This window comes from Urocampus carinirostris, chromosome 20 (assembly GCF_059441175.1).
Source record: "Urocampus carinirostris isolate Australia breed hairy pipefish chromosome 20, RoL_Ucar_1.0, whole genome shotgun sequence".
NCBI lineage: Eukaryota > Metazoa > Chordata > Actinopteri > Syngnathiformes > Syngnathidae > Urocampus > Urocampus carinirostris.
The window spans coordinates 3,664,392-3,687,788 of record NC_142368.1 but is presented as its reverse complement, the minus strand read 5'-3'; the positions used below and the strand labels follow the sequence as shown (position 1 = coordinate 3,687,788).

Here is a 23,397-nt window from a genome sequence, read left to right as displayed (position 1 = left end):
GATTAGAAAGGGGTGCTGCTTTTGCCGATAAGCAAAGGACTCAAGTCCTAAATGTGCCTCTTCATTCATAATATTACTTTTGTCTTCATAAATCAGGGGTCACCTACGTGATACCTCACCCGTGATGGGTCATTGAGATCTTCTATGAAATTTGATTTCTAACTGCGATAAAAATCAATTGACATGATCAGTGTCCTAAAATCCATGACTGATCCATCAATATTGTCTTTTTTAAATCACTCTACAATACTAATGTTAAACACAGAGTTCCCTTAAAAAAGTTCAAGTCATGTTTAGTCGTAAGGCCCTTAATCACAAAAAGTTTCAAACGTCTGCACAGACCATTATTACAACATTCCCTCATCTAAAACCTCGAGGCAGATGTTTCAGTGCTTGACTGTTCCTAATTCCACCCTACTTATAACAATTACAACATGGTAATAACATTTGTGATTACATAGTAATAATGCGAGAAGTTATTCTAGAAATAAATATCAAACAGGTAGCCATTCCGACTAATCAGTACCAAAAGATAACTCTCAGTTTCAAAAGGTTGGTGACCCCTGTCATGAATGACATGGCCGCTATTGGGAAATGTGAAGCACATGTAAAGCGCTTTGGGAAGTCATTGACTTGAAAAGCGCTATATAAATGCAGATTCACTTAAAAGGTCAAAAATTGATTTAGATCCTTAATTTATTACCTTGAGTATCAGTCATTTTACTAAAGTAAGATCTACCATTGCCAGATGATTCCAAGTATTTTGACTGCTAAATACAGTCGTTGTTACCTCAAAAAACGATTTTACCTCAGTAGAAACAATCTCTACCAACAAGTTACTGACCCCTTCATCTTCCATATTGCCTTTCCTCTACTTTGGCTTAGACCTCATGTTTATTTTCTCGTTAAAAAGGGCGCCACTGCCAACTAGTGGCCGAAGTTAGTTGGTACGGTAATGGTCTGGCTTAATTTTCCCAGCAGAAATGGCAAAGGCCATTGCTCCACCAATTCCAATAACGAAAATGAGTTGAGTAAAATGAAGAGTAGGGAATTGAAGTATTTGTTACTCAAGTACACTAAACATGTTGATATTGTTCTCCTGTTTAACTGCACTCAGCGTTCATATCCCAAATCATCTTACCCAATTGAAATGAATGGAGATGTGCCTAATGTGTTCCAGCCCCTCACCAGCCCAAAAAATTATATACATTTTATGTGTCTGTTATTGGACCTCCCAACAATTGCCGTTTGGAGTCAGAGGTGCGGCTATGTCACAAATCTTCACCAATTGGCAAATGCATAACAAACATGTTACTGCCTTGAGTTTAACACACAAATAAAGCTTTTTTTTAGTTTCTACAGAGAGCAAATAAAAAAGAAGTCCAAGAAGACCCAACCACTTCAGGCTATCAGGATATATCAACTTATTTCTAGAAAAAACACTGTTTGATATCTATTGATTTGTTTGCCCACAGGGGGTAAATCAGTTTATTTACAACACGTCCATTGCGAGTTTGTACCACCACTTCTGGCAATTCACGCTTTGTTACCTCGGCAACGGCGGCCGCCCAGGACCACAAAGCAAACCAGAACGATATTTCATTAAGATAAGAGACGAGGAACGCCGTTGATGAGACTAATGATACAGGCCCACGCTCGCCTGAGAAGCTAATCAAGTGTGTTGAAACGCCGCTGCGGGGTTTGCTTGCTGAGGTTGCCGATTTTTCCCCCGATGTATTGAATGGAAACCAGCGTGAGCTCAAAGTCACCTCGTCCCGCAGGCGGACTGCACCACACACGAGCACAGCCGATCTTTCCTCTCCTTGTCGTCCGTGCTCTTTCTTTAAAGGTGGATCGAATCATTCTCATTTCCCACCCACTCATATTAGGACATATCAATATTTGATAAGATCAAAAGAGGGATTCATCCAGAAAGGGCTGGTTTAAATGTGCCTGTCTGCATAATGGATGGGAAGCACACACCTGACTGGCCACTGAACTCGGTCACCAACTTGAGTTTAATCAAATCGTCTGAGTATTTATTAAAGTAGGGGAACTCCCTGTTCTTTTTCACCGATCACATCTGAAGGATATTGCAGAAGAAGCTCTGGAGGTATTTGCATGTGTATGTCAAAAGGATGAATGCACTTTTTCGTAAGATAATAGAAAAAAGGAATAATAAATGAATAATTCATAGGTTGATTTATTAAAGATTTGAAATGGAATACGCTTTAAAACATATTTTCTAATGGGTAAATGTAAGAAAACAACATAACCATGAGCTACCATGTTTGTTAATTTGTTAGCTTCTCACAGCAAATATAAATAAATAAATGAAAAAAAATATCACTGGTAGATACTTGAAGTTCTTTTTTTTTTTTACGTTTTAGGCGCTACCAAACTAGCACACTAACAAAGATATATAGATAAGAGTGCATACGATATTTCTATTCATTCAACACTATGAGCGTGCGAATTGTCTGTCCCTGTGTGCCATGGCAACCGATTTAGGGTGTCCCCTGCCCACTGCCTGAAGCTAGCTGGGATGGGCTCCAGCACCCCCGTGACCCTACTGAGGATGGATGGAATATGACTTACAATACTTAAAACGATCCAAGATGCCACGAATGTTATTTGGAATTTCGCAAACAAGGAAAATACTATTTCAACTTCGGCATCTTGGACACATTATTTTTCTCGGAGCAATATTGTGCAAGTACATAAAACCACCCCCCAAAATAATATCACAAACATTATTCCTTAAAATATAACTCCTCAAAATTGCATTGACTCAATCGCAATATAACGTTCCTCTTATTTAGTTTGCTATTGTGCTATTGCTATTACATTATATATATATATATATATATATATATATATATATCCGGTATGTGTTGCCTTCTTTATAAGGCTTATACAAATAATTTATTTTTTTTGCGGCTCTAAAAGTGATTTTTTTGGGGGATCCAATATGGCTCTTTCAACATTTTGAGTCGCAAACTCCTGACATACAACAATTCTTAAAATTAGTATAATTTCTAGTTTCAGATTGTAAAACAGCCACTAGGGGGCTGACAATACCATAAGTGTGGGAGTACTGATACTAACCTCTTGGATCGATTGATATCTCCTATTTGTCACGAGACGTGGTGGCGTGGAAGGTGACCGGACCAGAACGGAGGCAGGAGGCATGAAGGGAGAACTCAAATGCGTTGACGATCCATAGGTTTTATTTAATAAAATAAAAGTCGCCCAATACTCCGAGGTAAAACAGAACAATACAGAGTTCCTCCGGCACGAACTCAACAGGACAAGGCATAACAGACTAAAACAGGACAAGGCATAACAGACCGGGATTGTGAATCATGAGTAATGAACCAGCACCCGCCAAACCCAAAATCCAGCCTTAAATAGCAGAACAGCAATCAGCTGATCTGCTTCAGCTTGAGTTCGGGGGCGTGGCATACTGGTCGTCATGGCGACCGTGACAGAGCCCCCCTCTTAAGGGACAGCTCCCGAGGTCCCAAAAAAGAAAAAATTACTACCTCGCGCCCCGGAATGTTGACGATCGCGATTGGGGCAACCCTGCTCCCTCCTCCGAACACGCAGGAACGGGGAGAGGCAGGCGCCATCTGCGTCGGGCGGATCGGAATCGGCGCTCGGCAGGGGGGGTCTGGTGGCCAACTGGACAGGGGATGACAGACAGGCAGAACCGACGAGAACAGGACAGATAAACAGGACAGGCCGATGCAGAAGAGTCGTAAACAGGACAGGCCGATGCAGAAGAGTCGCAAACAGGACAGGCCGATGCAGAAGAGTCGCAAACAGGACAGGCCGATGCAGAAGAGTCGCACTCAGGACAGGCCGATGCAGAAGAGTCGCACTCAGGACAGGCCGATGCAGAAGAGTCGCACTCAGGACAGGCCGATGCAGAAGAGTCGCACTCAGGACAGGCCGATGCAGAAGAGTCGCACTCAGGACAGGCCGATGCAGAAGAGTCGCACTCAGGGGGGTCAGATTCAGAAGAGTCGCACTCAGGGGGGTCAGATTCAGAAGAGTCAGGCTCAGGGGTTCAGGTTCAGAAGTGGCGATTCAGACAGGACAGGCGGAATCAGAACAGGCAAGACATGAGAGGGTCAAAATCAAAACAGACAAGACATAAGAGAGTCAAAATCAGAACAGACAAGACATGAGAGAGTCAAAATCAGAACAGACAAGACATGAGAGAGTCAAAATCAGAACAGACAAGACATGAGAGAGACAAAATCAGAACCGGCAAAACAGGAGGAGCGGAGTCGGGCTGGCAGGCAGCGGAGTCGGAGTCGGCCCGACGGGCAGCGGAGTCGGAGTCGGCCCGACGGGCAGCAGAGTCGGAGTCGGGCTGGCACGCAGGGGAGACGGAATAGCAGGCAATCGGCACGGGAGTCGGGCAGGCAGGCATGAGAGTCGAACAGGCAGGCGTCAATTCTTCCCGGGACCCCATTCGAGGCACAGCAAGGGCCACGACGGGCGGGGCCGTGGTTCGAACGGGCAGGGAAGGCCAACTCAGTAGGCGCCTGCCGAACTGCGCTCTCCAGCTCTCCCAAGTCGCGCTGGGATCGTTCGCTGAGTTCTATTTGTTGGCTGGTTCATTCTGTCACGAGACGTGGTGGCGTGGAAGGTGACCGGACCAGAACGGAGGCAGGAGGCATGAAGGGAGAACTCAAATGCGTTGACGATCCATAGGTTTTATTTAATAAAATAAAAGTCGCCCAATACTCCGAGGTAAAACAGAACAATACAGAGTTCCTCCGGCACGAACTCAACAGGACAAGGCATAACAGACCGGGATTGTGAATCATGAGTAATGAACCAGCACCCGCCAAACCCAAAATCCAGCCTTAAATAGCAGAACAGCAATCAGCTGATCTGCTTCAGCTTGAGTTCGGGGGCGTGGCATACTGGTCGTCATGGCGACCGTGACACTATTATAAATATGGCAGGCTCTTTTTCAGTAATATTTATCTTGTTTTACTCAAAATGATACAAGGAATCAAAAAAGAATACCAAAATAATCTGCCATTTTCTAAATATAAAAATACCAAAACTAATATTTAGTATGTGAAAAATAGCCAATGAAACAAGAATAATACACGAGAAAAACTTTCATTGATTCAAATAAAACAGAGCAAGCTAAAAGTTACTAGCCGCTAGTAGCAACCCCAATTGTCTTTTCTAATCTCTATTGTTTAGGAGTCTGTAACACTTTGGCATGTGATTTACAGACGAGCAGGAGTCCGTGCAGAAGAGGACGTTCACCAAATGGATCAATTCCCACTTGGCCAAGGTAAGATTGCGTTTTCATTTCGAGAGCAAACCACACAATCTGCCTTGCTCCCATTTCCATATTTTCTCCCTCTTTCCGTCCAGCTTCCCATTTTCAGCGCTCTGACATTTGCTCAATTTTCCAAACACATTGCTGAGCCGGTCATGGGATCCGCATACCAGGCGGCTAAGACCACACAAAAACTCACGCTCCTTATTGTTTTCCTCCTATTTTGCTGCAAGGGAGGATTTATGCTCAAGACTTAATTACGACTTTCACATCGCTGCAATTAACTAAGTAGATTTGCTTGTTCCCGCAAGCTAGCATCCGTCATTTAGGTGCCAATTATTCCTGGTACTCAGTTCTGAGATTGCTCTGGATACAGCTTTCAAAGTTAAAGTATAAGCTTGGAAAACTGTAACTTTCATTCAACATCTGCACCTTATAATCAAAAGAAAGCTTACCAAATAGTGTAAGTGTTTTTTTTTTTTTTTTTTTGTACACAATATTTTACCTCCTGAACAAGGTAACTGTGTCGCACAATTGAGTATTCTTCCATATTGGACAGCTTTGGAGACCTTGGCGTTGTGGTGCAGAAAATTAATTTGAAAAGCAACCCCTTCAGGGAATAAACCTTGACGTCATGTCAAATCTCACGGTTTGGGAGCAAACCAAAACGCAGGTGGATCTATAGTAACTTCTTGAATTTTTAATGCCACCAAACGTAAACACATGGTTTATTTATTGAGTACTGTTGGGTGGGAAAACTATGGCTTGCAGGCCACATACAGGCTTATTGATCCAACCGGCTGAGCAAAAAGTTTTTAAAGAAGTACTGTTCTACACACAAAAAAATATGTTGTTGTGTAGATTTTTGTGCCACTCGTGTCCCCCTCCATACAAATACTTTTATAAAACATTATGTACTGCATACTTAACATACAAATACTGGTAATGTAAATGTCTCATCTCATTAGCTGCACCGCTTATTCTCAGTAGGGTTGCGGGGGTGCTGGAGCCCATCCCAGCAATCATCGGGCAGTGGGCAGGGGACACCCTGAACTGGTTGCCAGCCTATCGCATGGCACACAGGGACAGACAATTCACTCGCTCATTCACAACTAGGGACAATTTGGACCGGCCAATCCACCTGTAATGCATGTCTTTGGAATGTGGGAGGAAACCGGAGTTCCCGGAGGAAACCCACTCAAGCACGGGGAGAACATACAAACTCCGCACAGGATCTGGATTTGAACCCACACAGGAGGTTCCCAAGACCTTAGAACTGTGCCGCACACGCGCTAACCACTGCTCCGCCGTGCTGTCTATTTATTTAGGTCCAATATAATTTACTATATTTTTAATTTCTTTAATTTTTATTACATTTTATTTATTTATCATTTATTATATATATTGATTAATGAAGGTTGTAGCTTACCCATCCCAGTCCTACTGTATTTAAAAAAATATATATATTTAATTTAATAAATGATTAAATATCTTTTATAATATTTATTAATCTATTTATTCATGTATTAATTAATGAATCCAGTCTGCACTTTTCTCCAGGCCAAATGACTTATTGAAATGTTATTTTACTTTTCAATAATGTCTGAAATACCGTCTGCATGGACGCCCTTATACGTTTTTTAAAATCAAACGTTTGCTTTATTCTGATTTTAAAATCTTCGTACTTGATTATTTTACCCACTTTACTACATTTTTGTAAAGTGACTTTTTTCTTAAAGGCCAATTGACGACTTCAATTTTTTTTTACCTTCTGAAAACGCTGCCTGTGTTTTTTTTTTTCTTTTTCTCCTGGCATTGCCATGGATATAATGATTGGTCTTGTGAAAAAAAGAGCCCTGATGAGCAGTAAGACAAGGTGAATGGAGGTCACCTGATGATGAGATGCATTTTTCTCATCCCTCCTAGAAAGTTCCCGGAAACGCCGCTTAGTCACAAGAGGATTTCCGAGTTTGAAAGAAAAGTGCATGCAATGAAAGAGACAGAGGAGCTTTAACAGTTGGTTTAACTCGGCTCTCAGAGGGATGGATCGTGCCCTTGGCTATGCAGATGATTAGGCCACTAGCAGTTATCACAGCTCTTTAATACGGTGCCTAAAGCTATGTGATTAATCGTTAGGTGGGTTGAGACCAGGCTGAGTGGGAGTGGACGCGACTGGGATAAGAAAGGGCCTTTCTTTTTATCAACTTCCCCCTCTCTTTTTCTAACTCCACAGGTATAACAAAAGACATCTCAGCGCGTATAATTTAGCACATTCACAAGCACCCAGGTTACTGCAGTTGTGAACAGCGATAGAATTTATCGACTGATCAATAATTACTATGACATAGTGACGCGTTTTGTCCGCATATAAGGTGTGCAGGATAATGAATGAATGAAAACTTTTATTTCGAACATTAAAATAAAAACCGGACGAAAACAATGAGTCAACAACAAAATAATGTCACATAACATGTTCGAAAAGGGGTAGTCAGAAGCAGATGCTTATTTTTCCTACCTCTTTATCTTCCCTATTAAATACATTTTACAAATCCTCCTTTCCCCATATGTCTAATACAACAAAATCTCCTGGATATACTTATTACATAGGTCAGATATCTATAATTATAATAATTACAATAATCACAGATTTTATACACTAATCTTTGCAATACCCACCCCTCAACGTCATAATTCGCCTCGTTACCAAATGTCACTGCGGCACCAATGATAATTACAACAATAAAAATAAACATAATATTTATAATAACAGTTCTGATATAATAATAGCAACAATAACAACAAAGTTAACCATAGTTTTAAACGCAGTATTTCCAATCTACCTCATATCCCATTTTCTTCATCCCTGTATTTCGCCAGAAATGCTTTTTTGTATTTAAATTTGAACACATGGATAGTTAGACATTGTTTGATCTCATCTTGTAAATTATTCCAAAGTTTGACTCCACACACAGACACACACATACTTTTCCTGGTTGTTCTCACCTTTGGGATTTTGAATTTACTACAGCCCCTCAAGTTATAATTTCCATCTTTCCGAGTGAATAATAATAAGGCGCACCTTCAGATATCTGATCTATTTGGGGGTTTTCAGTGTGTCATATAAGTCCGGAAAATACAGTAATTTATTTTGCTTCTCAAGACAACTGCCCCCGTGTGTGGCTCTGGAATGACATTTGAGTGAAATGTGGAATCTGACGAGCGGACTCCCCAAATCCCCTCCGAGACGGTTAAATCTTAATTAGCGAGTGGTCGGTGTGAGCGGCGGAGGTCTCGTTGTCGCTGAGGCGTTTCTTCTGCAAACAGCTTCAGTACACTAAAGTGTTAGCTCAGATTACAAAGCTAAGTGAAGTACCCAATCTGAAGAGTCTTTTTGGGCGGGGGTTATTGGGTTTAATTAGCCTCGCAAATGTATGCCTTTCAGCAAGCATTAGCTTTGCGATGCCCCTAATGTTTTTTGTGGGGTTTTCTGCAGTACCCCGGAATGATACGGCTCACTTTTTGCAAGATATTGAATGCCCAAATCCATAATTGTTTATAATTGTTGTTGTTGTTATCATTCTACCTCGTTTTCTTCTCCTTCATTCATAGATTCCCAATTGGATAAAGCAAAATAATTCAAAAACAACTACCTGGTCCAAGAACCCATTAAAATTGGCCTTGGCAGAGGTCCGCATCCCCACAGGGTGCGCCTCAGATTCAGGCCCAAATACTAGTAATGATGCACACGTTCAGCCAATTCTTTGTTTAGGACTTGCACTCATCTTATCTCGGTGGTGACAAAAAAGATTTATATTTTTTAATGCACTGTTATTAATTGAGAAAATTCCGCTAAATAACGAGGTAACTCCTCACTTGGTAATCCTGCCAAAATATGATATCAATATGACAATGAGGAAAATTGTATTGTAATAAATATAAATATAAACTGTCATTACTGATTTCTTTGGTTCTCTTGTTATTTAAAAAAACTGAATAAATCTCACATCTGTGATATTCAATAATATCCTTTATGAATACAGCTTTTAATTTAACTTGCAAAAATTAAATAAGATCGATAATCCCTTTCTTAGACAAATACCATGATGCCGTGAGCTAGCAAACTTTTTAGCATGCTAGCTTGTTACCTCCTCACCACAAAAAAAATGAAACAATTGATCTATTTGCAGATCATTTAACTTATTTTAATCATTATTTTACTTGGACTTTTTATATAGTGAATACATTTTTGTTATCAACAAATATCCCTAATTTTAAGTATATTTTTTATTATTTACCTATTTGTTTTTAGTTATTTATATCTGTAATCTTTTTAAGCAATAAACTAACCCCTCCCCAAAAAATACTAAGTAGATACTAAGAAAGGAGCGACTGAACATACCTTATAATAAAAGAAAAATAATACATTTGTGTGTTCTAAACCCATTTATTCCAGCCTGGTATTGAAACTGTCAATAAACTCTTGAGTAGTCTCATCTCATCTCATCAGCCGTACCGCTTATCCTCATTAGGGTCGCGGGGGGGCTGGAGCCCATCCCAGCCATCTCCGGGCAGTGGGCAGGGGACACCCTGAATTGGTTGCCAGCCAATCGCAGGGCACACAGGGACAGACAACTCATTCGCTCATTCACACCTAGGGACAATCTGGACCGGCCAATTCACCTGAAATGCACGTTTTTGGAATGTGGGAGGAAACCGGAGTGCCCGGAGGAAACCCACGCAAGCACGGGGAGAACATACAAACTCCGCACAGGAAGTCTGGAGCTGGATTTGAACCCACGACAGGTTCCCATGACATGAACTGTGCCGCACAAGCGCTAACCACTGCGCCGCCGTGCTGCCCTCTTGAGTAGTCATTGGTGCCAATATTACTTGTACAATTAATTATCACAAAAAAGGTTGATCATTTTAGGGAAATTCCTATGAAACCCCTAATATTTTTTCCGACAATTTGATTATTTTCATGGCAAAATAATGTACCTTTAATTTATAGGTCGTCTTTAAAAGTCTACTAAAGGGTCACATTGGTTCGAAAAAATTTGCACAGAGGCCGTGCTGGAGGCGGAAAATAGCTGATTGATACATTCAATTTTTGCCGAAAGAAATTATTAAATACAATACATTGGCAATATATGAGGAAAAGATATAAGATATAATAAGCCAATCAATTTTTTCTCTTTTGCATTTACTTGCAGACGTTGTCTTTCATTGTCTATTTGTTTATAAAGGGGCATTTCAGCATATTGGTTTTTAAATGGCCTGCATTTTATATAGCGTTTTTCAAGTCAATGAAGATCTCCTAAAGCGCTTTACAATGTGCTTACCCATTCACACACACACTCACACACCAATAGCGGCCATGCAGCCATGCAATGCACCGACCTGCTTAGGGATTCAGTGTCTCGCCCAAGGACAATTCGACATATAACACGGAGGAGCCTCGAATCGAATCTGCGATCTTATGATCCCAAAACAAGCGCTCTACCTCCTGAGCCAATGCTGCCCCACAAAATATAAAAATAATTACCGGTACATTAGTTTTCAAATCAAAACTTTACTTAAAAATAATAGCAGAGTAGTATCTTCCTTTGAAGCACAAAATTTGATCATTTGCATTAAAAAACGCAATGAAATTTTTATTTTCATTGCATGCTTTGGTGACATCCGGTGGACATATTAAAAACTGCAGGTGATTGACAAGAAGCGGCTCATTCTTTTTCTCATGCTTCTCTCAGCACCGTCTCGTGGGTCGGACCAAACCTGTTGGTGGGCCTGATACGGCCCATTGGCCAATGTTTGGCGAGCCCTGGTCTACTAGTTCAGTACTAGTCACGATTGTTGATACCTTAATAGAAAAACGAAAACCGCTTTTGACACCGATACCTGGTATCTGTAACTCACCCATTCAAAAATGATGTCTTGCCTAAAAAATTGTCCAGTTTATATTTCAGCCCAGCTCGGTGGCCTTGGGGGTATGGCGCCCGCCCCGAGACTGGGAGGTTGTGGTTCAAGCCTCGGCCGAGTCATACCTAAGACTTAAACATTGGTACCCGTTGCCTCCCTGCTTGGCGTTCAGCATTAGGGGTTGGAATTGGGGGATTTGGTCACCTAATGACTCCCAACACCTCAGTTGGGTCGAGCGAGGGGGCTGGGAATCCCCTCCTCTAAATCAATCTCCCCAAAAAAGTCAGAAGTGATTCTAGCCACCTCCCACTAGGGGGATATGGCTGTGGTATATATATATATATATATATATATATATATATATATATATATATATATATATAAAATATATTTCAGCCCTGTGGATCCTTTAGAATCCTCTGTGTCGAGTATTCCCCGAGAATCGAATAAGGACCTCCAGTCCCCGAGTCCCTCTGCATACAATCAATTATAGCACCAGACACTGATGTTTAATTAGCTCATTAAGACCCTTGATTTATTATTATTTTTCTTCCCTTTTTCATCTTTGCTCATGTTGCATGGGAAAGAAAATGGATATTACTGTCTTATTTTAGTAATTATCCCCAAATACCCTCGTTAGCTTCGGGATCATCACGCCACATAAAGGTAAATTTGTCCTAAATTACCCCATGGGGAGGGTGGTTCAACCCTTTCTACATTTTTGGAGGGTAAGGAAGCACATGTGCTTTCTTCTGTATTTTAATAACCAAAGCCGTGAAATGACATTAGAAGAAAAGCCTCTACAGTGTTGAACTAATTAATTTTTTTGCACGCGTGAAGCTCGGGGTGTCTGTTTTTTCACACTGTCCTCTCTCATCTGCCTCGCTGCCACTCTTTTTTTGCTCAATTATCACACTCTCACACATCCACTTGATTGGTGCACACATACACACATCTTTCCTTGTATTTCTTTGCTACGCTAATCTCCCTGTGAATGGGTGGCGAGTCTGCATCTCCTCCTCTCGTACGTAACTCCACTCTAAGAGAAATCCTTGATATGGCGTCTGCGAAAAACAGAGATATGTGGATTTTTTTGGGAGAGGTTAGCGATAGTCAATGAATCCGGTTTAACATCATCAGCATATTTTCGGATTTGAAGACCCCACTTAAAACCCGCTGAGCCCCTTCACTCACTCCACTTATCGCCACACTTTTGGGGGCTTCAAGTACATCCGTCGGAGGATTTCCTGGTGAAATTAATGTCTTTTAATGTAGCGGTCGGATATTTTGCCACTCCGCCCGGGATATTAGCTTTTGTTATAAGTTTAACACTTGAGGAAGTAAAGTTTTGCTTCCTATTGGAAATAATCTAAGCCTTCGCCAACCCCAGTAAACAAAATACAAGTACAGTAATCCCTTGCTTTATGGCAGTTTACTTATCACAATTTCACTTCTTTGCAGGTTTTCATTGTGCATTTGTTCTGCAGACAACACACAGCAAATGCTATCACGGGGGGAGGGCTGTTTGTTGAGTGGGCGTGACTGTGCGCACGATTGTGATAGGCTGGGGTTTGCTGTCAGTCAAAAAGTCGTGGTGGGCAGGTTCACAAGTCAATGTGTTCATCCACCTAAAACAAAGTGAGAAGCACGGCTACAGCTAGCCGGTGCTTCGTGGATTGTTATCGTGTCCGAAAAGAGACCGGGGCAACCTTGGGAGATAAAGCAATAGCGGAGTTGCGGCTAAGCTATGTAACAACTCTGATAGCTACCTTAGCCAGGTCTGCATCTCACCAATCCCAAAACCATTACCAATGAGTAGATGACCTGGAGGTACATCTTGTGGGAAACCGCTACATTGGTGACGCTTGAATTCTAATAATAACGATGACCTGGGTCTATTCGAGGATACTCGATGCTAATGTGTAGCTAGCCGGCCAGCTTCTCCATGGCTTTTCTACACTGAAAAGAGAAGCCCTCCAATTTGTTGTACTATTTTATAATGAAAATAAAAACCATTCATTCATTGATATGCAATTCTGTGTCCTCGGTTTATTCTTGTAGACACATAGTTGTTATTTTTCTATATTATATGTTATGGACATTTAATTGATAAATGTTCCTCTTTCGCAGGTTTTGACTTTTGAGGGACCGTTTGGGAACGCAACCTCCACGAAAAACATTTAAAATGGTCATTTTGATATAACAGAAACCATATTATATTAAAGTATATGATGGAAAAAATGTTTTGCCCAAAAATCTGTCATAATTTAGCTATTCTGAATAAAAGTCAGATAACAAAATAATAATCGCAAAACGTTCTGTGGTTGTATTATCTAAACTTGAAGTAAATGTAAACTGCCCGATTTGTGTATGTGCACGTGATTGTGTTTGTGTTTGACTTATAGGCTACAAAACAGCAAAATCGATTTGCAAGAAAATGTACACAGTTGTACTTCAGGCCTCTGCGAGTGTCTTAAGCTAGGTGTCGAGGCACCCCCAATAAATAACAAATGAAATCAATAAACATATGCTTTCATAAAAACTGATTTTGTGGGGTCTCTAACACCCTGACAACTCCAAGCAGCCAAATTCAATCTTTATTTTGCTTGTTGTTATATGTTGTTTGAGTTTTGGTACGGCGTGTAATGCTGATGTTTAAATATTGCTGAGCAGTTATTACTAATTTGTTGAAAACTAAAGTGCAAAATGTTGATCCTTAAATTTTTTTAGCATGTTTTTGTTCTTTGTCTTGGCAGTGCATCCCGCCTCTAATTGTGACCGACTTGTTTGAAGACATCAAGGACGGCGTGAAGCTGCTGGCCCTGCTTGAGGTCCTCTCCGGCCAAAAATTGGTAAGCCTCACGCCTAGGACTCAGAATGCATCCTTCAGTTTAGCGATCGCCGGTGGGTTAATCTTTAAGGAGCTAATGAAGCGCATGTGAAAACGCAGAGTTCTTAGCTTCCGTGTGGAAATGCGCATCGATCGGTTCTTATTAGGATGTTTGAATAAATGGAAAAAGGCAGATTCACAAGGACAGATATGAGTTGGGTAAACACAAACACACACACATATGCTTACTTTTGTCAATATTGCCTCAGGTCCAAGTGTTCTATTGATTAGATTGGACTGGCGTGTTTTATGTTCCTCCTTCGGATATTTTACCAGCACTCCAAAATAAACCCCCTCTCTTCAGGAACGCTGTTAAATTCTTTTACAAATTTCCCTCTCTCTATGGCGTTCTTCAATTCGATTGTTGTCTCTGCCTTCCCCGCAGCCATGTGAGCAGGGCAGGAAGCTTAAGAGGATCCACTGGGTCGCAAACATCGGCACCGCTCTCAACTTCCTCCAGGGCAGGAAGGTAGGAGACGGGCCCCTTTCTTTTTTTTATCTCAGTCGTTCCTTCTCGATTTTTTTCCCCACCCCATCATCCTTTGCCTTGTGGGTACAAGTGTGGAAAATCACGTTGACCTTTAACTTCTTTCCTCTCCACTTTTTTTTTGTATCTGAAGCAGCTGAAAACCTCAGTCGATACAGTCAGATGTTTTATGCCGGAAGGGCTGGCTTTTCTTTTTAAACGTTATAAAAATGAAATGATAAGAATCGTAGTCATTAAGTGTAAAATTCTTCAGAATATTTGAAAATGTTTAATATGCGTATTTATGTCACGAACCAGGACAGGAAACGGGAATGAGAACCCAATTGCGTAACGTTACTCACAATTTATTGGGGAGAAGAGGAATGCGCAAACACTCGATCCGGGAATTGATGGTCGCGGAAGTAGATTGAAATTAGAACTAAGGAGTGGCCAAAATCAAACAGGATCAAAACACAGGCAAAAACGGAGATTAACAGTACTTGGCATATCACACAGAGTTTAGCATCAGTTTCGCAGACGCTCTGACACCAGGCAACTCGCAAGACCGCGGTTAAGTAGTCCGGCAGCAATCGCTCAACGCGTTTCAGCTGGTGTCAGTGGGCGGGGCCAATTGGGCGCCGTGGCAACCGTGACAGAACCTGGCGCCACACGTCGGGGACCAATTGGGCGCCATGGCAACCATGACAATTTATTCTGTAATGTTGTTACTTTCTTACTAATTTAATTCCTATTTAAAGGTTGGGTGCGTCGTTGCAGGTGTCCCTCATAAGTTAAAGGTAGAATATTAGGTATGTGTTAACAATGCCCAACTCAGTTCAAACAGCCCCTAAAATATTATTTTCACTGCACCTATCTGCTTTGATCTTACTTTTAGAAAAGCTGTTTGGGCAGAACACATTAGACAGGAGGAATGAGGGCTTGGGTAGTGCTGAGGAGTTACTTTATACTCGTCCTTGCATGATCTGAAACGATCTGCATTTATATAGCGCTTTTCAAGCCAATGACTTCCCAAAGCGCTTTACAGTGTGCTTCACATTTCCCAATAGCGGCCTTGTATTGCAGCCATGTAAGACGCTAACCTGCTTATTGGGGTTATTAGGGGTTCAGTGTCTTACCCAAGGACACTTCGACATGTAACACGGACAAGCCGGGATTCGAAGTGGGATCCTTGATCCCAAGACGAGCGCTCTATCTCCTGAGCTACTGCCTGCCCCAACATTTTTTTGTTTCTATTTGTTAGTGTAGCATGACAACGGTGAAAGTAGCAATATGCCTGTTTTATTTGCTGTCCAAACGCCGACCCAAACCCCCAAAACGTGAAAAAAGAATTAATTTGAGCAAATCTAAGAAATGCATGTACATAAGGAGCTTGACAGAGGCTTCAATGATGACGCAAGCCAGGAGATAGCGACAGCAAGTAAAAAGAAGTTAAAAATTCTCTTTTAAGGATGGTACGATCACTCATTCTTTCTACAAAACTTGAGGATACATTTGACATACTAACACATCTAAGCAGGCGTTTGGTTGTTGATTTTAAGTAGAGTTGGGACAATTTCGACACACCTGCTTGAGGTGAAAATCCCCGATTTTCGAATTAACAGTTCTAACACGCCAATCCGCTTGCCGGCATCATGTGCACAATTACATAAACTAATTACTAACCGCTTCAGTAAACGGCGCCTTCATTGAGATCAGTCACACATATTTAAGACATCCCCCTCCCATCTCAACCCCGGATATCCAAATAAAAAACGGGCGAGCAGGCTTCTGCCAGGACATTGATTTCCCCCCACCGCGCCTTCCTCGTGTGTGACAGGGTTAAACCATAAATCCTACACCAGTAATCTGCAAGCTGGAGATCAGACGTCGTCAGCAAGCTCTTTGTACGCGTGTTTTTGTGTATATAAATCCAGAACTTCAAATTAAATGCAACGAAATCGGATGCATGTCTAGACTCCATGTTTGTTCATCTTTGTGTTCATATATCATAATGTTATGTGTATTTGTATGAAAACAGTCTGCTATTTTATGAAGAAGTTAATAGACACTGTTTGCCGTCCTAACAGATCAAAAAATGCTGTTTACTAAGATGACTTTATTCTATTAAATTCCAAACCCTTTGGTGTGTGCTGATGACAATGCCATCCAAATAACCTGCTGTGTTTTCCAATATGAAGTCATGCTTTTTTATCAGGATCTCCACACTGATTCCCTTCGAGTACCACACCACTGACCCCCTTCCAGTGCTCATGATTGCCCTCTCACGACCCCAGGTTTATCCCTTGCGCGATCTCCCGAGTGAAGTGTTGCCCATTTACAAACGGTCGCCTGTTGCTGCAGTGCCTCCGTAATGCGCTCTGCGTGTAGACGGTGTATGGCACACTCTCAGGGGTCGCTAAGTAACGATAACGGGGTCTGTCATCACGCTCTCCCCAAGACGCCCCACATCTTGTATTGAAAACTTCTCGAGTGGCTCTCATGTCTGATTTTCTTTCTATGCCTTCTAGTCTGCCTACAGGGGATCACCGGTCAGTACTCTCTCTGGGTCACACTTTTTGTTTTCCTTTTAGCAAGCTATAGCACATTAAACAATCAAAAATGTACTTCAATTTATTTATTCTGCCATGATAACAATAAAAATACACTCAAATGTGGTGTAATTTTTGCATCCTAGATCAAGCTGGTGAACATCAACTCAACAGATATCGTTGACGGTAGACCGTCGATCGTCTTGGGTTTGGTGTGGACTATCATCCTCTATTTCCAGGTATTATTATTCTACCCGCTCAAGCCTCGTGGGCAGGTTAGCTCATTTACATTGACTATGCACTGTAGTCATTCATTTAACGCTTTTGATTCTATAGATGAGCACACATAGAGTTTATCAAGACTGTATAAATGCTAATCAGGCTTAACCGGTACGAGACCAAAGCCGATGAAATCCATATTTGCACCGCATCCTGACTAGAAGTGTGTTTTAACTCGTTCACACATTAAAAAGGAGACTGAAAAATTATGTATCACGAAACACTGTTTAGCTGAATCTTCTATACCAGAAAACCATCACTCTGGGATGAAAACAGTGTTTGAGACCATAGATAGCATCATGACTACTGTAAATTCCGGACTATAAGCCGCTAAACTTTCAACCCTGCGGCTTATTCAGTGGTGCAGCCAATTAATGTAATTTTTCTAACGGCCGCCAGCGGCGCTCGAGTACAAAAGGTAAGATTTAGACTGCAACTTCTCAGCTTGTGCTCAAATTAAATTAGCGTAGACATATCCTCATCATGAAAATAGCAAAAAGAAAGGCACATGACGCAACATTCAAGCTGAATGCAATCGAGCAGTCCGATATAGAAGCAAACAGAGCTACCGCACGCATACTTTACTTTGCGAGCGTGATGCTAGCGTGTTTTCGAATAAGGAAGCGTGGGACGATGTCTATTTAAAAAAGTCTTTTTCCTATACTGAAGGAAGACGACTTTGATGACGTCAGTTATAAGGAGGAAGATGAGGACGGTTTACCGTGCTCACTATAAGCACGGTATGTTTTTTTAACAAAGATGTTTACTGTTTAGTGAGCGTGTTCCTAGTAGCATTTTGCTACCCTTCACAGGCACGGTTTGGGATGAAAGTTATAATATTATTATTAAAGCTTTGAAAACTCTCTCGGTGTACCGTCTTTCTTTGTAAATATGTGTAACCATGTATAATATGTATTTGCAACTGTATATTTTTGTAATGTATTTATTTTAGAAACTTATTCTGATATGTTTTGTATGAGCAAATGAGAAAGAAGGGGCGGGGCTGACGGGAAGTGAAGTAAAGGTGAGACGTGTTTGTGGACGCAGCCGACAATAGTGGATATATATTTTTTACCTTTGGAAATATACACTTTTTTCCTTGAATTACTTTCAACGGGCACCCGGACTCTGCAGGTCTGCATTAAATCTTAAGTACCGGTATCATTTTCCGTTCATTATGCCGGCTGTGTTTTTTGGACTGTATCGGGTATAGGTTAATTTCGTGTTTGTGTTGCGTTTCTTCAATGTGGGCGCATGCGGCTAATATACAGGTGCGGCTTGTGTATGTACAAAATTGGTTTTCCTCCCGAAATGTGGTGGGTGCGGCTTATATTTAGGTGCGCTCTATAGTCCGGAATTTACGGTATTTTTGTCAAACTGAAGCTGCTCAAACAGCCAATGTGGCACAAAATCCCAAGTATTTTCTATGTATTGAAAAACCTTTAATACTCAACAGCCTATTAATACTTAATCAATACTAGTTTTCGTAAATGTAATGGATTTTTTTCCCTTCCTTAACCCAACAGATCGAAGAACTTACTTGCAGCCTCCCGGAAACCCAGGCCCTTTCGGGCAGCTCCTCCTCGTTAAACGGCTCTGCCAATAACACAGAGAACAGTAACCTGCCCGTCAAGAAGCCCCTTCCGCCCGTACAGGCTGGCGCCAGGAGGGCCCTCCTCAAATGGGTCCAACAAACAGCCACAAAGTCAGCAAATTAAAACCACCTCAAACATTGACATTATAATTTGTTAAGACAATACAGTGTACCTTTCCTAGAGCCATTAAATTGTGTTTTGCTTTCGCCAGGCATCTAGGAATCGAAGTTAAAGACTTCGGTCCCAGCTGGCGGACAGGTTTAGCGTTCCTCGCCATTATCCACGCCATTCGACCAGGTCTAGTAGACATGGAACGTGTGAGAAGGTGCACCAACCAGGAAAATCTGCAAGAAGCCTTTCTGTTGGCTGAAACACAGTTGGGAATCGCACAACTTCTTGACCCTGAGGGTATGTAACACTTTCTCAGTTCAGAAAATACTTTACTAGTGGAACCTGTTTGAATTGTTCACCTGTCACCTTCAAATTTGGATGAGTCAAGGGAATATCAATTGTAAGATAAACCAAAGTGTTAAATTAAGGGCGTCATCTTGAACGTCGCATTAGCTGTCATGCTGCCCGACCATCTGTGCCCCTCATGCCAGTCCTCTAGAATAAACGCAGACAAATCAAGCCTGACATCAGAGTAATTGAGGTCCATTAAGCCGCGGCGTTCACCACAGTTGAAAATATCCCATTGATGATTTGGCCCTGAATCGCTGAAGGTTGATCTTATTTACGCTTGATGTCTGATTCCATTCTTTGGCTTTCATTTGTCAGACGTGGATGTGGACAAGCCGGACGAGAAATCCATCATGACGTACGTGGCCCAGTTCCTGAAGCATCATCCCGAGCCCGGAACATCTCAAGAACGGGTGGCAGAAGAAGACGAGGTAATCAGCTGTCCTAACAGCTTCATTCCATCTTTCCTGCCAAAAGTCACCGCTTCACATCTGCGTTGACGTCATGTATTTGAAAACATATATGTCTGTTAACAATTGACCGTGCCCGATAATCCCTTTTTTTTTTAAACATAAAGCTTATTTTAGTCTTCGCAAACATTTTCTGTCACTTAGTATGTGTAAAAATCACACGAGACATGGGGACAAGGTTTTTTTTGTTTGTTTCCTGCCAATAAATATTTGAAAAAAAAAAGAAACGGATGAAAATCACTTGACAAAATATCAATTGATGACTAATGACAATATTTAATGAGACATGCATACTATCAGAATGCCGAAAGAATTGCCCAGTAGTGGCTATCGTCGCCAGCTGGCATTAGTAGCTAATGCAGCTAATGTGGATGCTAGCAGTAACAGCCATTGTCGCAAATAGCAGCTACTACCGTCTACAACACAGGTGTCAAACAGGCAGCCCGCGGGCTAGATCAGGCCCGCTAAGGGATAGAATCCGGCCTGCGAGACAACACTCATAGAAGCGCAAGAGAAAAACAAGCTGCAGGTTGAAATATGTCAACTTGATGTTGCCAAAGCCAGGAGCCTCTCACAAAGACACTGCACTTGTATTTATTTCTCTCTCTCTCTCTCTCTCTCTCTCTCTCTCTCTCTCTCTCTCTCTCTCTCTCTCTCTCTCTCTCTCTCTCTCTCTCTCTCTCTCTCTCTCTCTCTCCCACCCCTTTTCTCCCACTTCGTCTCTGTCTCTTTCACTCTCTCACTGTCTCTCTTTTTCTCTTCCTTTGTTGCTCTTTGTGTCTTTCTCTCCATGTGTCTTTTAACCTCTTTTGCTCTAACTCCTTTTTTTCCTTTTCTCTCTTTTCTCTTTCTCTCTTCCTACCCTTCGTGCTTTCTTTTCTCTTTTCTCTCCTTCTGTCTTTCTATTTCTCTTTGGATTTCTTTCTTCCTCTCCCCTTCTTTTCCCCCTCTCTCACGACTTGTTATCTTTTGTTTCTTCCTCTCTCTCTTTTTCTTTCTTTGTCCCGCCCTCTCTCCTTTTCCCTCCCTCTTTCTCTTACTTCTTTATCCCTCTTTTTCTTTCTCTTTAATCTACTAGTCCGGCCCCCGACAGAATTTTTGTTCTATCGTGTGGCCCCTGAGTTCAAATGAGTTTGACACCCCTGGTCTACAATAAGTGCTTAAGTGTTTTATAATTTTGTTTTTTTTTTGTACGCTTCTCAAATGCATCGCATGCTGATAATTAAAAAAGGCATTTTTACCATTGTGCTGCTTGTTGTCTGTGACTTGTTGCTTGTTGTGCAGACATCTGTTCCGCAGCATGGCCTCCTCACGCCTCACGAAATCGAAGAAATGTTGGAGGTAGGAGGCAGTCAGAATTGTCATTTCTTTCTTAAACGCTCTTTCACCTGATGTCATACTCCTCCAAAAAAAAGAGGAAAAAAAAGCCCTGCGGGTTTCTGAGCTATGACTCCAGTATGACAAGATGTCCTTTTGCCATTTGTGTTAATGTTACCACTTGATTCTATTAGCATTGAAATGAAAGCCTCTGGCAATGGCACAATGTGCATCTAAAGGAGAGCTTTTTGCATATTGAGTAGATTTATTTGGCACCGCCAAAGTAAATGTTGGACGAATAAAGATGTTAATTCAAAACTTAGCTTGACAAGCTGCCATTAAGAATCAAGTCGATAAGAGCATTATTGTCTCGGTGATTTGAAAACCAGTGAAGCGCTTGTAGGGAACCTGAGACTAAATGTTACATTTCCTGACAGCTGTTAAATCTGTATTTTTTATATTTTGCCGGACAAAAACCCATGCATAGTTCAAAAGCACTTTTAACAAAGCTGCTTTCACCCTCTTTCTCCATCCCTTCTTCTATCAATCCTTCAACTTTGCCTGTCGCTCTTTGTCTGTTTTCATTTTCCCGCTATCTCCATCTCCATTTTTGCACTCATCTCTTACCCACTCTGCGTCAACCAGCGAGAGCAACGTAAGAGCCTGAGGGAGTTGAAAATGTGGCTGGAGCAACTGGAGAGAGACGTACAACATGCCCGGGAGGTTGACGGCGATCTGGCTCTGCAGTACCAGGTTGGAGTGCGAGTGAACGAGTGTGTGCGTAGTTTGAAGTGGGTGACTGGCCACAGACACCCCCATTATTAGCTTAATCTGCCGCCACATTACGTTGAGGGGATCAGAGCCCCATCATTTTTTTTCTTCCTCAATCCGTCTGGCTTATTCCACCGAGCTGGATAAGTCTCGTTTTCACCACAGTTTGGGCTTTCCCCTTTCAATGTGCATTTAAGAATGTTAATCAAGCAGGCGTTCACAAGTAATTAGCTGCAGGTTTATACTGAAGAAAGCTTGATAAGAGGGAAGCACAGAAAAGTACTTTTGACATTTATATTAGCAAATATACTGTAAATTCCGGACTATAGAGCGCACCTGATTATAAGCCGCACCCATCACATTTTAGGGGGAAAACCGATTTTGTCCATACACAAGCCGCACCTGTATATATGCCGCATGCACCCACATCATATAAACACGAAATTAATCCAAGCCACACTTCAAGTCCCGCGATTGAAATTAAATGTCCTTCATTGAAACACACAGTCCAAAAATCACGGCCGCCATGATAAACGTAAAATGATATAGGTACTTAAAATTTGTTGCAGATATGCAGATTCTGGGTGCCCGTTGGTAATAATCCAAGGAAAAAAAGTGTATATTTTCAAAGGTAAGGGTGGGAAAAATATATATCCATTATTGTCCGCCGTGTCCACAAAAACTCACCTTTACCGGTCCCCACTTTCCCATCAGCCCGCGTTTGCTCCGCCCCTCTTTTTTTATGTGCTCGTGCAGAATAAGTGTCTCAAATAAATACAAATAAATACTTTACAAAAATATACAGTTGCAAATACTTATTACACATATTTACAAAGAAAGACGGTACATCGAGAGAGTTTTCAAAGCTTTAATAATAATAATATAACTTTCATCCTAAACCGTGCCTTTAGGAGGTAGCCTCACGCTACTAACAAGACGCTCGCGCACTTGCAATTTAGTCTGTTAAGGAAAAATATGCCGTAATCATTAAAATCACGGCAGACCATCCGCTTCTTCCTCATTGATAATGACGTCTAAGTTATCTTACTCAACGTCAGAAAGAAATTTTATCATGATGACGTCGCTCCACGCTCCCTTACTTCAATACACCCCAGCAATATGCCCGTTAGCTTTCATCATGGAAGCTGCGTTATGAGCCTAATTTTGTGCACGATGAGGGTATGTTTACGCTCATAAATTGTGATCTTCCTCGGCGCACATATTCCACCGGTCTAAATCTTACCTCTCATACTTGAGCGCCGCTGGCGGCCGTTAAAAAAAATTACATAAATCGGCCGCATCTCTGAATACGCCGCAGGGTTGAAAATTTGGGAAAAAAGTAGCGGCTTATAGTCCGGAATTTAC

At 41.6% G+C, this 23,397-nt stretch overlaps 1 protein-coding gene across 1 annotated transcript in view; it reads left to right on the top strand.

The window, feature by feature from the left end:
• Positions 1–955: 955 nt before the first annotated feature.
• The window catches only part of syne1a (spectrin repeat containing, nuclear envelope 1a), a 198,191-nt gene continuing 175,749 nt past the window's right edge, over positions 956–23,397 (top strand). The window contains exons 1-11 of the mRNA XM_088325643.1: positions 956–1,043; positions 5,265–5,326; positions 13,993–14,088; positions 14,512–14,595; positions 17,121–17,141; positions 17,288–17,380; positions 18,947–19,125; positions 19,227–19,423; positions 19,793–19,905; positions 21,229–21,285; positions 21,907–22,014. Coding sequence (XP_088181769.1) covers positions 956–1,043; positions 5,265–5,326; positions 13,993–14,088; positions 14,512–14,595; positions 17,121–17,141; positions 17,288–17,380; positions 18,947–19,125; positions 19,227–19,423; positions 19,793–19,905; positions 21,229–21,285; positions 21,907–22,014 — 1,098 coding nt within the window. The remainder of the gene's footprint in view (positions 1,044–5,264; positions 5,327–13,992; positions 14,089–14,511; positions 14,596–17,120; positions 17,142–17,287; positions 17,381–18,946; positions 19,126–19,226; positions 19,424–19,792; positions 19,906–21,228; positions 21,286–21,906; positions 22,015–23,397) is intronic.